At 38.2% G+C, this 13359-nt stretch overlaps 1 protein-coding gene across 4 annotated transcripts in view; it reads left to right on the top strand.

The window, feature by feature from the left end:
* LOC122568284 (FH1/FH2 domain-containing protein 3) overlaps nt 1-13359 on the top strand; it is a 240633-nt gene that overhangs the window by 197774 nt on the left and 29500 nt on the right. For 2 of the 4 annotated variants that reach the window (XM_043727859.1, XM_043727858.1), the window contains exons 9-13: nt 15-351; nt 1089-1719; nt 7859-8017; nt 9052-9234; nt 11252-11371. In XM_043727859.1, coding sequence (XP_043583794.1) covers nt 15-351; nt 1089-1719; nt 7859-8017; nt 9052-9234; nt 11252-11371 — 1430 coding nt within the window. Of the gene's footprint in view, nt 1-14; nt 352-1088; nt 1721-7856; nt 8018-9051; nt 9235-11251; nt 11372-13359 lie in introns of all 4 variants that reach the window. The other 2 variants (XM_043727857.1, XM_043727856.1) reach the window with 1 other exon arrangement.

Raw genomic sequence — 13359 nt, 5'->3', positions numbered from 1 at the left:
TTCGATTGCTGAAGGTCCCTATGCGACGAACGGCCTGCGTTACACTAACGGCACGTCGTACGAAAGAAATGCGGACTCGCCGTCGAATAAGTTGTCCAGGACAAACAGCAGGAAAGACTTGACGCCTCTGATGAATGCTGCGAACAAGCTTGACTCCGAGGAGAAGAAACCATGGTACGGCAAGAGCCCGGACGAGGGTGTCGAGTGCGACGAGGGTAATCACACCGACGAGGATGAGGATCGTCGAGTGGTTCTACAACTGAAGAGGGAAGGAACCGTCAAGGATCTCACACAAAAGCTGGCCGCTCAAAATCTTATACCGAGCAGCCCGGTCGAGGAGAAGGTTTCCAGGTAATTTCACTGTACGATACGTAGAAAAGATTAAGACTCGTTAAGGAAACACTTTTCGTACGTCTCGCTTTAAGATGGATCGGAATCCGTGATTTCTTCTTTCACCTATCAGGAAGATAAATATCGTTTTGTTAACATTTTCCTGAATACCACAGACCCATATCGAAATTAGGTCTATGTACACAAATTAGAATTGAAACTTTTCAAACAATTTATTCAATTTGCCATTTTATCTCGCGGACGCTTGTTTCAAAAGGATCTTGAATCAAAATTTCGAAGCTGATTAAAAATTAATATACGAACAGAAGGGTAAAATATTTAATAAATTAATCCTTGCGAGTCTAGTGGAATAATACGCCCCAAGATAACTTTTAGAAAGATTGCTAGATTGTTATAATCTTTCTGGTATTAACAAAATCTCTTGGAATATACGATAATAAATGGGATTATATATTCTGTTTTAAAGATTATGCTTAACCCATCTTCTCTTTCAAACTTCAGTGAGCTACCATCGATGTTATTCTATTATCGTAGTCTCTTCTAAAAGAAAAACACATCTTTAAATAGCGAAACCTACAGACGTCTTAAAACATTACGTCCGCATTCGATAAAAAAAAAAAAAAAAAAAAAGAGAACAAGTGGAACTCGATCTTCTCGACGTTTCAAGCCTCACCACCTAACCTATCCCCAGAATTCAAACCCTTCGTCATCGCAATGTTCTTCTACTTCACCCTCAGGATAGGGGATATGAGCGGTCTGATCTCGAAGGCGAAGGAGGGTCTGGCGAAGTCCAAGTCAAAAGCGGACGTGCTGAAGTCTCCTACCGGCGACAGCCTGCCGAAACTGCAAGAAGCGAAGAAATCCGAGAACGAGCTGCATTGGGAAGAGTTGGTTAAGAAACTGAAGCGGCCACTCGAACTCTGCGACCTCGACTTCACCGATCTGAATTCCGACGACGAAGTTGACGTTCTTGGACCTGTGAACGTGACCAACGGCGTACCACCGCCACCACCGCCCATGGTTCCGACTCCTGGTGGCGCACGGGCACCACCGCCACCACCTCTAGGGGCGAGGTTGCCGCCACCCGTACCGCAAGCGCCTCCACCGTTGTTCGGCGTGAATCTCAAGTCGCCGAGGTCACCGACCGCGGTCGACTCCAGCAACGCTCCAAAGAGTCCACTGCCGACCTTCACTAAGAAGAGTAAAAAGACGGTGAAGCTGTTCTGGAAGGAGGTCAGGGATGACCCCATCATACTGTCGAGGCTCGACAAAAACAAAATGATATGGGACGAGCTGTCGCCAGTACCTGTTGACACGCAGAAGCTCGAACACCTGTTCGAGAGCCGCGCTAAGGATCTCATCACGAAGGTGAGCAGCTCTCGTTCTTTGAGCTTCGTCGTTGCTCTTTTCTGGGAGAGCTTGTTTCCTGCGGGTACGGCTATCTATACGGGATTTTCCCTCTGGGGAGATCTTATATTTCTTCCTCGCGTCGGTGTTTCATATGTATGTAGAGTGATTCACGACAGTATTTGGACACTTGTCATAAAGAACTTTTAGGGATATAATGCGTGGTTTATACAAAACTTCTTGAAACCTTAGTAGTTGAACGTGTTTTGTATAACTCACGTAACATGTTCATGAGAAGTTTGCAGAAGTGTTCAAATACTTTCAATACTGTGCTTCGAATATTAGAACGGCTTGCGGACGTCTCGTGGGCGTTGCAGTTCTATTCAGTACGTATATGAAGATGCTACTTTCGAAATAAAAGAGGAAAATAAATATCAAAGTGTAAGTAAGGGCACGACCGAACTGTCACGAATTGGAAAATGAATTTAGAATAGAAAATAAATTTAGCGCTAGATGTAAGATCTTTCCGTGGCAACAATTTGTCTATGATTTAACATGGAAATGGTCAGTGTATCTTACCTGTGTATATTCTTGTTTGTTGTATGTATAGAACAATTTTGTTGGTGAATACTAAACAAAACAAAGGATTAACACAGTGTAACTGTAATAACATTACAAGGATTTTATTGAAACACGCGTTACTCTTAAATCAATTGAGCCTCTCGTTCGCTTTGAAATCTGTCAGGCCAAACATACTATATGCAAAAAAAAAGACAATACTAGTTCACAGCAAGCGGTTTCTACCAATACAAAGCGACTGGGAAAAAAGAGAGCTTTTTCAACCTTTCAACTGAGCACTATCGAAACTGATGTGCCGAATCCCCCTTCTGCCAACAAAAAGTAATTGAATTTCCATCGAGCTTCATAACTTCGCCATTTTCAACAATACCTTCTATACGGTTTATTTTCGTTATTTCTGTCGACGAAAAGCTGCGGCATCGTCCTTCTAGTTCGCGGTTCCACAAAATTCCACCGCGCCACGCCATCAGACAGGAAATTTAATTACCGCGCGGGTATTCGATGGAAAAAGCGACACCTTTCCGACGTCCCATGAATCTTCTTGCTTTTTCGTTTCGTTCCCGCCGTTGTCCCGACCAGAGGAAGCGAACGTTGCCCGACGTCGACGATGTTAATCATTCCCCGACGCCTGATTCTTGAGGCACACGTGGCGAACGGTGAACGTTCAGCATCCGGTTCGCTTGTCTCTACCGCGAGAAGCTTTTCATCGCGCAGAAATTCTACAGGCAGCCTATGCACAATCCAAAATACACAAAGCTACGTGGTTGGTTAACCGGCTGCTTCTGCCACCGTTAAAGGAGATGAATCCTTTGAAGTAGCGAAGTCAGGGAGTTTTTGGGCTACTTGATCCTCGATTTTCGTGATTTTCTCCCGGAGATTCGTTGATTTTAGGGTTTCATGAAGATATCGCGTGTATCTGTGCGTTGTTTTCCAAAATATCTCTAACGCGTGTAAAATTTTTAACAATTGAGTTAGTAAACGTAACTGTTTCTCTTATTTTCTACACCATTTTTTTCAATGATCATCTTAGTAATCTTAGTAATTTTTTAGTATTTTCCAATTTTGATAGCTATTCACCGTTACGATATTACATCCGATCAATATCAATACAAAATATTGGAACATTATACGTAACTTGCATTTTACGGATTTGTATGTTGAAAAAATTAAAGTCAGAGTCACGGTTGAAATTAAATTTTGTCGAATCATGATCATAAGTTTAAGCCACAACCAGACACGATATTATAGAGTGATAAATTAAAAAACAACTAACTCAAGAACCATCTTCCGCAACTAAATTCTCCGCCACTCGTTTACAAGACTTTCAACTGCACTTGCTTGAAAGTACAATCTTTTATTCTCACCCGGGAATTCATTTAATTCGTGGCCGTTGCTTTAATTAGCAAACATTTGCCGAAATTTTCATCCGGCCATTATCCAATCCGGAGAAACTTTCTCTCCGTTCCCCATACGCCAGTAATTATTGTCTCGTTAACCTCTAGTCGAGAATTCTTCTTTTATTTTCTTCCTTTTTTTCAAACAGTTTCTTTCGAGATATTTTTGAATAAAAAGCACCTACTAACCACGGAGCCAACCGTTAAATACAGTGAAGAAACGTTTCGGTCGGAATAGAGCGCTACGAATTGCATTAAATACACGGTTCTTCCTCGTTTTTTCTCGACCTCTTTGGTACGTGTCTCGGCGATAACGGAAGGAATTAAAGGCTTGGTGAATTCCGTTCGGCTCCTCTTTTTTCGTCCTTTCTTTAGGCGTTAAAATCACAGGGCACCGTTCAAACCGTGGCGTTTAGACGTTTGAACGCGTTCACGGACCACGTGCTTTATAGAGAATTTTAAAGGATCAAGAATAGTTAGTTATTGCGTGGAGAAACGTACGATGCGTTTGGTTCAACTGTGCTACTTAAATGTAATTAGAAAATCTCGTCATTGGCGAATGAATCGAGTATCTTTATAGTATTCAATTTATACAATACATATAATTAACGCGTTCAACTATTTCAACTATCTTTCGTCGTTGCTTCAGTAAAAGGGACGTGTGATCTAGGAAAAGCATCTTCTTGTTATGCTTCAAACCCGTTGTTTGTTATAATATGCTTGTATGTTCTAAGATAAAGATTTTAAGTACTTGGATACACGTGCCATTTTTAAAAGAAGGTGAACAAAAATTTCATTCATGAAAATGAAGCACATTTTATAGTAGCATTTAATAATATAGTAGCATCAGTTCTTCGAAGTTTCTCTCTTTATTCGTTGACAATAAACTCATAAGTCTTGCTATAAGAAGAAAGCAAGCATTCCATCGCACTTGTTAAACCTTACAATTTAGCACAAACGAAAATGCCTCCAGGTTCCATTCATTAAAAGTGTATCATTTAGTTCTTTTCTTCATATATTTTGTATATCCATATGTGACATCTCACGATATAAATCTCTTATTTATGCTCGTAGAATATAGCAACAAAGTTTGATCGGAGAAAACTGGGACAATGTCTATAATACTCTATAATTTTCATTTCATTCGTCATAACATAATGTAGTAGGCACATCTTTGCATCTTTAGCGCCATGTCGATCCCATGCAAGATAGTTACACTCTCTACCAGCATTTAACTATCTGGTGGACAGATAACGCGACAGGGGTCCCGCTTCGGCTTCTCCGGATGCCTTTGACACGGATTACGCGTTTAATCCGGCACCGTTTGCAACAGAGTTACTCTCCGCCGGTCCTTTAAACCGCTTTACCCTAAACGGCTTTATTTTCGATCGCGTACGGAGCAACAGAACAGAACCGAGACTGGTTGTCTGTCGTGGTGTCGCGGAATCCTCGTATCTCTCGATCTCTACGGGAGCTTTCGTGTTTTACCAAGCAAAAGGTAGGTAAAAAAAGAAGGTTTGGCGAAACTTCAAGAAAATAAAATCCCGATGCGCGTTTGTATTTCCTTCTCACCCTTCCTCGCCTTTCATTCGCCGTTTTCACGCGTGTTTTTCGTTCGATTTGCCGACTTGATAGACAGAGCTTGTTGCTGCAAGTCGTATTCTGATACGACAACAGTTCTCGCTCTTTGTTCCTTTTTCTTCTTTATTAAAATCGATCGTTCGACGAATTGTTACAAAGAGACGATCTTGCGGTATATTGTACATTTTACATTATTAATCAAATATTTCCTCGTGGAAAACCTCGTGGAAATTCTTGTCGACGATCACTGAAAGATTCCACGTGAACGACACGGCCGTCGCTAATTGCTGACGTAATTACATGCCGGGTTTATCAGCTTTGCCCGGCCGCGTTCCACGTTTTGAATCGCATCGCGAGCCAATGGACACGCACCGCGCCGGCATAATGTGATCCGCCGCTTCTTCAGACGCATCCGTTTCCTTCCACCCTTTTCTTTCGTCGTGCTTTCTCCGAGCCTTTTCCTTTTTGCCAGCCCGACTCTTTTGAACCTTTACATCCACCTCGCGGAATCCGGCAATAATTAGTGCCGGATAAAAGGTCCGTCGAGACTTCCGCAAAGACGAGCGACACAGAATGAAGGACAGCTTTGAAAAAGAAGATGTGAATCGGGAAAGATTATAGGATGTTGGAAGTTTAAGAAAATGGACGTTGGATAGATTAGGCGGGAAGATTTTGGATATGCTTTACTGTATTAACTGTTCCTTCTCTGTTTTAATTTTATGGAAGTGATTTAATGAAGCTCGATGGACATAAACGTGTTCGTCGGTAAGAAAGTGTTAGTGAACACGTTGGCTGCCAAGCGAATTTTACATGTCTGGCATTGGTTATTACCCGTAAACCTCATGACGTTACTGACAAGTTCGCGTAATGCCAATCGCTCTTGACCTTTTCATGGCGTTCAACGTGTTAAGTAATGGTAATTTTCTTGGAAATAACCATTTATTTTAAAGCGGTTATTTCTTTGATAATTGAAGTTTCTGGTAAATCGTTTTCCGTTGTTGATGAAGGCTGGAATTTGTTGAAACACGAGTTGCACTTTTATGAATTATGAACGTCTATATGAATTATTTCAGGCAGTTATTCATAAAGATAAAATTCTTTCACCACGAATGGAACAATGGAACAAGTATGAAACGAAATTACGTTACTTACGAACTCGTGGCAGGAATGCATTACCAACTGAAATTCTTATCAATATTCCTTATGAAATCTACGAAGTTAGAAGACACTATAAAGATTATTCTAGTTAACAGAGATCAATTACCTGGAAAATTGATATTCGCTTTAAATATCGATAAAGAGTGTTCCATTTTTTAATTTCCGCGGTTAAATTGTAAGCGCCGAAGTCATATATTCCAATGATTTGCTGTGAAAAGAGAGAGAAAATGCTCATAAAAAATAATAACTGCGTTCACGCTGCGTTCTATCTTCATGTTACATCATGTTAAACGCGCGCTTGCCACGAGCGATTTCACGAGACGATCATGCACACGAATGATTACGATCTTGGTACAATATAATATTACAGGCTCCATTAGTCTAATGAGAAGTAACTTTAACAATAACACGTCGTAAATTAATACCGTTCGCAACAGTAACGAAATCTCGTGATAACGATCGCGCGTAATAATAATAATAATAATAATAATAATAATAATAATAATAATAATACGGTGAATAGTGGTTGGGTGGTGGTGATGGTGGTTTAATGCAATACGACTAATCTTTTCTTGTATTATTTGCAATATTCTTGGTGCTCGCACGAAAAATGAACGAAATGGCATGCTGGAATTTTACAGGAGGTGAGTCCTAATTTCTTAACTTCACTTAACGCCGGTTTTTGCTAACTCCAAACTTCGTTTCTACGCGCTTTTTCATTTTTCTCCGCGTCTCCTACCATTTTCTTCGTTTTCTCTTCTTTTTTATTTCCTTTTCAATTTACGCTTGGTACTAATGAACGCGGTAATGTAAATTCATTTACACATTACTCCGATCGAATCACTGAAATAAAATTATCCGTTGTGTGTATGCTGGTACTTCAATTCTGTGCAGATTGTTAATTGCTAATTGGCTTTCCTTCAAGGGGTACTTCAAGTGATTAATCTCAGCGCGGTAGCTATTGCATCGCCTCGTCTCTGCTAATTATAACGCTCTTTTTCGATTTCTCTTCGCCCTGTATTTCACCTCTGTTTATCCTTCCGCGTAATTTACAGCGGTAACGTAACAGTAACCGGTGGTGTTTGCTTTGAACTCGTTCTACTAATTCCGTTTCCGCTGACGGTGTACGATATTTTTATATTTTACCGATTGATCAGCATCAACAGCAAATACGTTTTCAGCGCATTTTCATCCACCTGCGCGCTTCTCTTTCCCTTTCCTTAGCGAGCAAATATTTGACCTGCACTTGATTGTTAATATATAAAATTTCAGCTGGAAATCGTGTCTCCCCTTTATTCTTTCCAAAAACCATTATGTGCACGGTGTTCAATTAAATTTGATGATTTTTTTGAGTGTTCAGACATGACCATCGAACGTCTTTTAAGTTGTAGCAACGCGAGCATTATTCTTCACCAGTGGCTAATTTGTTCATTTTTGTCGTCGAATAGAAACAGCAAGAGATGAACAAAAACAAGGAGATCATCGTGTTGGACCATAAACGATCAAACGCCATCAATATCGGGATGACCAAGTTGCCTCCACCAAGATCTATTAAAACCGCGATCTTGAAAATGGACGCAACAATTATGAACAGAGAGGGTATCGAGGTAAGGTCGCGTGATTTATTATTTCTTTTTGTTTGTTTGTTTCTTCTCATACCTTTTATTTAATGAACGTTTGTGGTATTTACGCGTTGGTACGAACACGTATTACATTCACATGATATGATAAACAATGGAGAACATACAGGATATCCATCCCTGTTAGTGTGACATTAAGCCAAATTGATCATTAGTAGATTGCTTTTTATTACAAGGTTTTTCAAGTTACACGAATTAATATTTCATAATTTTGAATAAAAATAAGTAAAAAGAATCTTATTCTAGGCTTAATAGTATTCTGTTCTATCAAGCATGGATCGAAATATTAGAGATTATTGTCAGAGATTGGTTTCAGAGTATTTGCAATTATGAGAAGATAGTAGATAAAATACGCTTGGAAACCACCTCTGAATCATTCTATACGGTATCTAGTACAATTAACTCGATATAATTCGATCTGAATCGATTCAAACAGGCATGATCATTACAGTCGATTCTCTATCATTTCACGAATCTAGTCTTTAATAAACATTAATAGATATTTATTCATTTATAGATACGTATATATTAGAATTCAATATAGCAATTTTTAGTAAATTATCTGCACAGTCTTATTTATAAATAATTTATTTTCTTCGTAAGAATGTTTCGTTCTTGTTGAGTTACGTTCAAATGAGTTACACGAACAAAATAATATAAGCTATTTTCTCTATAAGAATATTATTACTTATACGAAGAGCAATTTATTTAAAAATATTATATGGTATTGTGTCCAAATCGAAAGTACTTTAACATTTTCCCATTGATTTCTTAATTTCTTCCTCGAAATGAAATGTACTTCAGAATCCCGATTTCGTTAAAAATCTCCCTTAAAATTATGACTGTAAAAGTCAAAATTCTTAGTTCACGGTCGACCCTGTGATTCAGTTGAAACACACGTACGTTCTTTTTTCAATGGTTTTTCTAATTTCTCTAATTTCCTGTTCATTTCTCTTCTTCGTTCGTTTCCTATCCTTTGTCCCCGGATCCATTCGCGATAGAAACTCTTGACGATGCTGCCAACCGAGGAGGAGAGGTCCAGGATACAAGAGGCGCAGGCCGCCAATCCTGACCTACCTTTGGGATCGGCCGAGCAGTTCCTTCTAACTTTGGCCTCTATCTCGGAGTTGCCTGCCAGGCTGAAACTTTGGGCGTTCAAGTTGGACTTTGAGAATTCGGAGAAGGTGAGTCTTTCGAGTTTAACGACTGCTTATCGATGACCAAGTGGTTCGTTGGCTCGTTCAGCTGCAAATCGTAATTCCTTCAATGATCAGGAATTTTCACATAAATTGAACATTTTGCATTTAAATTAATCCTATAAATGATATCATATTAAACAAATATTTAGAAAAAATGACAGACTATCAGTAATATACGAAATTAAGGATACACAATAACGTACAGAAATAAAAAATATTGAAATTTAAACGTATAAATTTTATTAACATACCGGTTGAAGTCTTTGAAGATGATTGAATGGTATTCATTCGTATAGGTCATCGAACATGAATTTTGAAGAAAAAATAGGCTGTCGAAAATTGAGACGGAATTTTAAAATATTGAACTTTAAGTACGTATAATTCCTCTTCCATATAGAAAAATAAACCATAAGTAGTACTTTAATTTCTTCAACACCTCCGATATCATTTGGTCTTCTTTAAAAGCCCGCGAAAAAGATCTTCGATCTTATATGATAATTCATTTAACGAGTTCATCTATTTTAAAACGATCATGCACTTAGAACGACGGAACCTACTAACGTCTATAAAAGATCCAACGAGCTCGTTAGCGTATTGGAAACACTCGACTTTAATGACAGGAATAATAAGAGATGCATAAGCAATGATTAACAAGGAGACGGGCTACTCGAAATACGGATCGGTTGATTATTGGTCTCCGGCTTGTCGAATCTAGTCGTGAGACGTACCGTAAATACGTTTCACCGTGAGAAACTGCATGACATTTCGAATGCAGATTCTATTAAGCATCGTCGAATACGAATGCGCGTAATGGCGTTCGAATTGGCCCGTTATTTCTCACGAATCTCGTCTCGAATTCCGCGGAGATAGTCGCGAGACCGCGACGAGGAAAAACGCCAGGTATGCGGGGAAGGAAGTCGCGGGGAACGTTCCTCGCATAATCACGTGATTTCTTCGCTGGGAACACGGCGAATTCCGATACACGATCGTGTGCCGCATCGAACGTGTGCACCGCTTCCTTGAAAAGCAGCAGACTGACACCAGCCTGCGAAACGCCTTGACCGTGACAGAGCAAGAATTTTTTTTGTCTGTTAGTTCGCCACGTATTATTTCATATTTTCATTTTTCATATTTTAATCCTGTTTCCTTTTTTCTTCATTTCTTCTCTCGCTATTTTTGTTCTTCCTTTCGTTGAATGTATTTTTGACAACGTAGGTCAATCATCTTTTATCAAGTTTTTTGTACTGTTGTCTAATGAAGTGTATGAGAAATTGTTCGTAAAATTTGTTCAATTTTCTTTTATCCCTCTTCTTTTAATACAGGTATTTTTAAATTTGACTCGATTCTTAGAAATCCAATTTCTGCTGAAGCAGACAATCACAGTCGTATTTGTCTGTATTACGTGTTATTAATAACGGTTGTATTATAAAATTATCAAATTATCGAGAAAAATATATCTAATGGAATCTTGAAGTTCTTTCAAAATTCACATGATTGTCAAATCATACTTATAACTATATATATCTGTAACCATCGGTAGGGGATCAAGATCGATGTCATATTTCTATATTAATATTATAAATCCCTTGAGTTTTTAATATCGTAATTCAATGATATTTTTGAATCTTTCTCATAATGATTTCTTCCGGGTAACAAATTTCTTTCTTTCATAACACAGACTTACTCTATTTTTTGTATTTTCTCACAACCTTGCGTCCCAAATACAACACATACCTTTACATATTTGACAAGTATTACACGCACCTTACTTCTATTACTATCCTTCCAAAAAAAAAAAAAAAAAAGAAAAAGAAAAAGAGAAAACGCAAACACTCGTATGTCACATTCGTGAAAAGAAAAAAAGGACCAAAAGATATGCAAGAAGCTTACGATTTGACGAATGCACAAAAATGGAACCGCAGACGAGCACAACGAACCAGCCAGCGTGCCAGAGAACTCGCGGCTCGAAAGAAATAATCGCGAACCACCTTTGTGACTTCAGGAAATTGCGGACCCTTTGATGGATCTGAAGCAGGGAATGGAGACCCTGCGAGTGAATAAAACGTTCCGCGGGATTCTGAGCACGCTCCTTTCGATCGGGATATTCCTCAACGGAAATGAGGTAGGTATTGAATGCCAGCCAAATGATATCCGCTTAATCCGTCAGTCGGAGTCAGTCGTTCGCGCCTAATCGATATCCATCAGCGTCGATGATTTTCGTGTGATCCTTGTTCGATGATTTGGAAAAAGGGACGAGTATCGGTTTAAACCGATTCCTCAATTGGTCATGGTCAACCATTGGTCAGTTGTCTAGATTTTGTTCTTTCACGCCAGTGTTTATGGATGATGATCGATGTACTTTGTAACTTCGTGCTGATATTACAAGTTTTATTATTTATTTATTATTACCTGAAATAAAAAAGCATTTTTGGTTATGTTATGTACTTCTGATGTGGACATTTAATTCCTTTAGAATTTCTTCTTGTTATCAATAGTAACACTGTCATTCCATTTCATTTACGAGGGACTCGATTCTTGTGCAGTTTGATAATTATTATTTCAAGTAATTAATATCATCCTTAAGTATTTGCTTCAAGCGATTATAACCACAGGTATCAAACATATGAAACAATTCGTACGCACAATTTTACGAAAATACATCGATCTACCTTCGAAGCACCCAAATATAAAAAGTAATAAATTTCAAAATTGAATGCTACAAACATATCGTTCCTATATCTAAAAAAAAAAAAAAAAAAAAAGAAAAAAGGAAAAAAAAGAGGTAAAAAATATTATTTGAAGTAGATAAACGATGCTTCTAGCCACACGAGGCCGTTTTCATGTTCCGGATAGCCAGGCATACGATATAAAATGTAAAAATGGGGCATTCGCACGAATATTCGTGACGAATACTTTGCGATTCTGTTTCGATCTTGGACGATTTCTTTTCACTCGTCATCGTTTGCTTCCGTTCGAATATATTAAAACCGTGGTTCTTTGAATGGTGCACTAATCATTCCTTATCAGCCGCTCTCGAGCGTGTTTTTACACGACACGCTCGATCATCGAAATTGTCGCGCGGCCCAGATATTTGCCTCTCACGCGAATTCGACTCCTTCTCTCACGTTTTACAATGAATTAACGGGGGAAATTATGAGTGAAATGAAACTCGTTGCTCGAATTTAGGATCGTCGCGATGCAAATAATATGAGTTTAATCGCGATAATAGAAAATTCATAGAAAGTAGGCAGTCTCAAATGCTATACCGCGGATTAATGGACATAATGAAAGTTTATTTATTCGATAATTTTTCAGTCACAAATCTGAAACATTATACAGCGGAACTTTACTTATCTAACTTGTCATTTATGTAAACGAACTTGCGGTGATTTTGTTCTTTGTAATAGAATTTATATCTTGCAATTTTACCTGTAAATAATACAAGATTGATAGACGAAATATAAATATAAAAACGTATAATATTGCGACACGATTAAATTGATCTTTGAAAACCAATGTGCAACGATAAAAATAGCTGATAATCTTGTTTTCTTCGAATTCTTCGATTTTTAGATTATAAACCAAATTCAAAAGGCTTTTTAAACTGATGAGAAATAATAGTACATATAATATGTAGCAAAACATATTATTGTTAAACTTTTTAACGTAACGTATATGAACGAAACATTACACCTAATTACAGGAATCAATGAACTTTTATCGTACTATACGTATGTTTTATTCTATACGCACTACAAAACTTTCGGAATTTTTCACACGTCTTTTTATCTACGTTTCATGGAGGAACGTTACAGCTGCGCCAAAGAGTATCTTATTCATACGATTGAAAAGAGTATACACTTTTAATTAACGAAACAACGTGCACGTAAATTTTGTTTGATTCTACCTTAATGATATGTTACAGACGAATAACATCGGAACTTTTAAAAATTTCACAGTCAATCAGCAATTCGCATTCCAAAGAGCTGGAATTCTCATTTGCTTTTGTAATAAACAAGTCACAAAGGTTCGCATTGATTAGTTACACTTTGATTCTCGAAGCGAAAAATCGTAAATTAATTATCGTGCTAACAAGCATCCAGTCGTCAG

Source organism: Bombus pyrosoma, linkage group LG6, assembly GCF_014825855.1.
Source record: "Bombus pyrosoma isolate SC7728 linkage group LG6, ASM1482585v1, whole genome shotgun sequence".
In the NCBI taxonomy this organism is placed as follows: domain Eukaryota; kingdom Metazoa; phylum Arthropoda; class Insecta; order Hymenoptera; family Apidae; genus Bombus; species Bombus pyrosoma.
The sequence above is the reverse complement of the archived record's forward strand: the minus strand, read 5'-3'. Positions and strand labels throughout refer to the sequence as shown.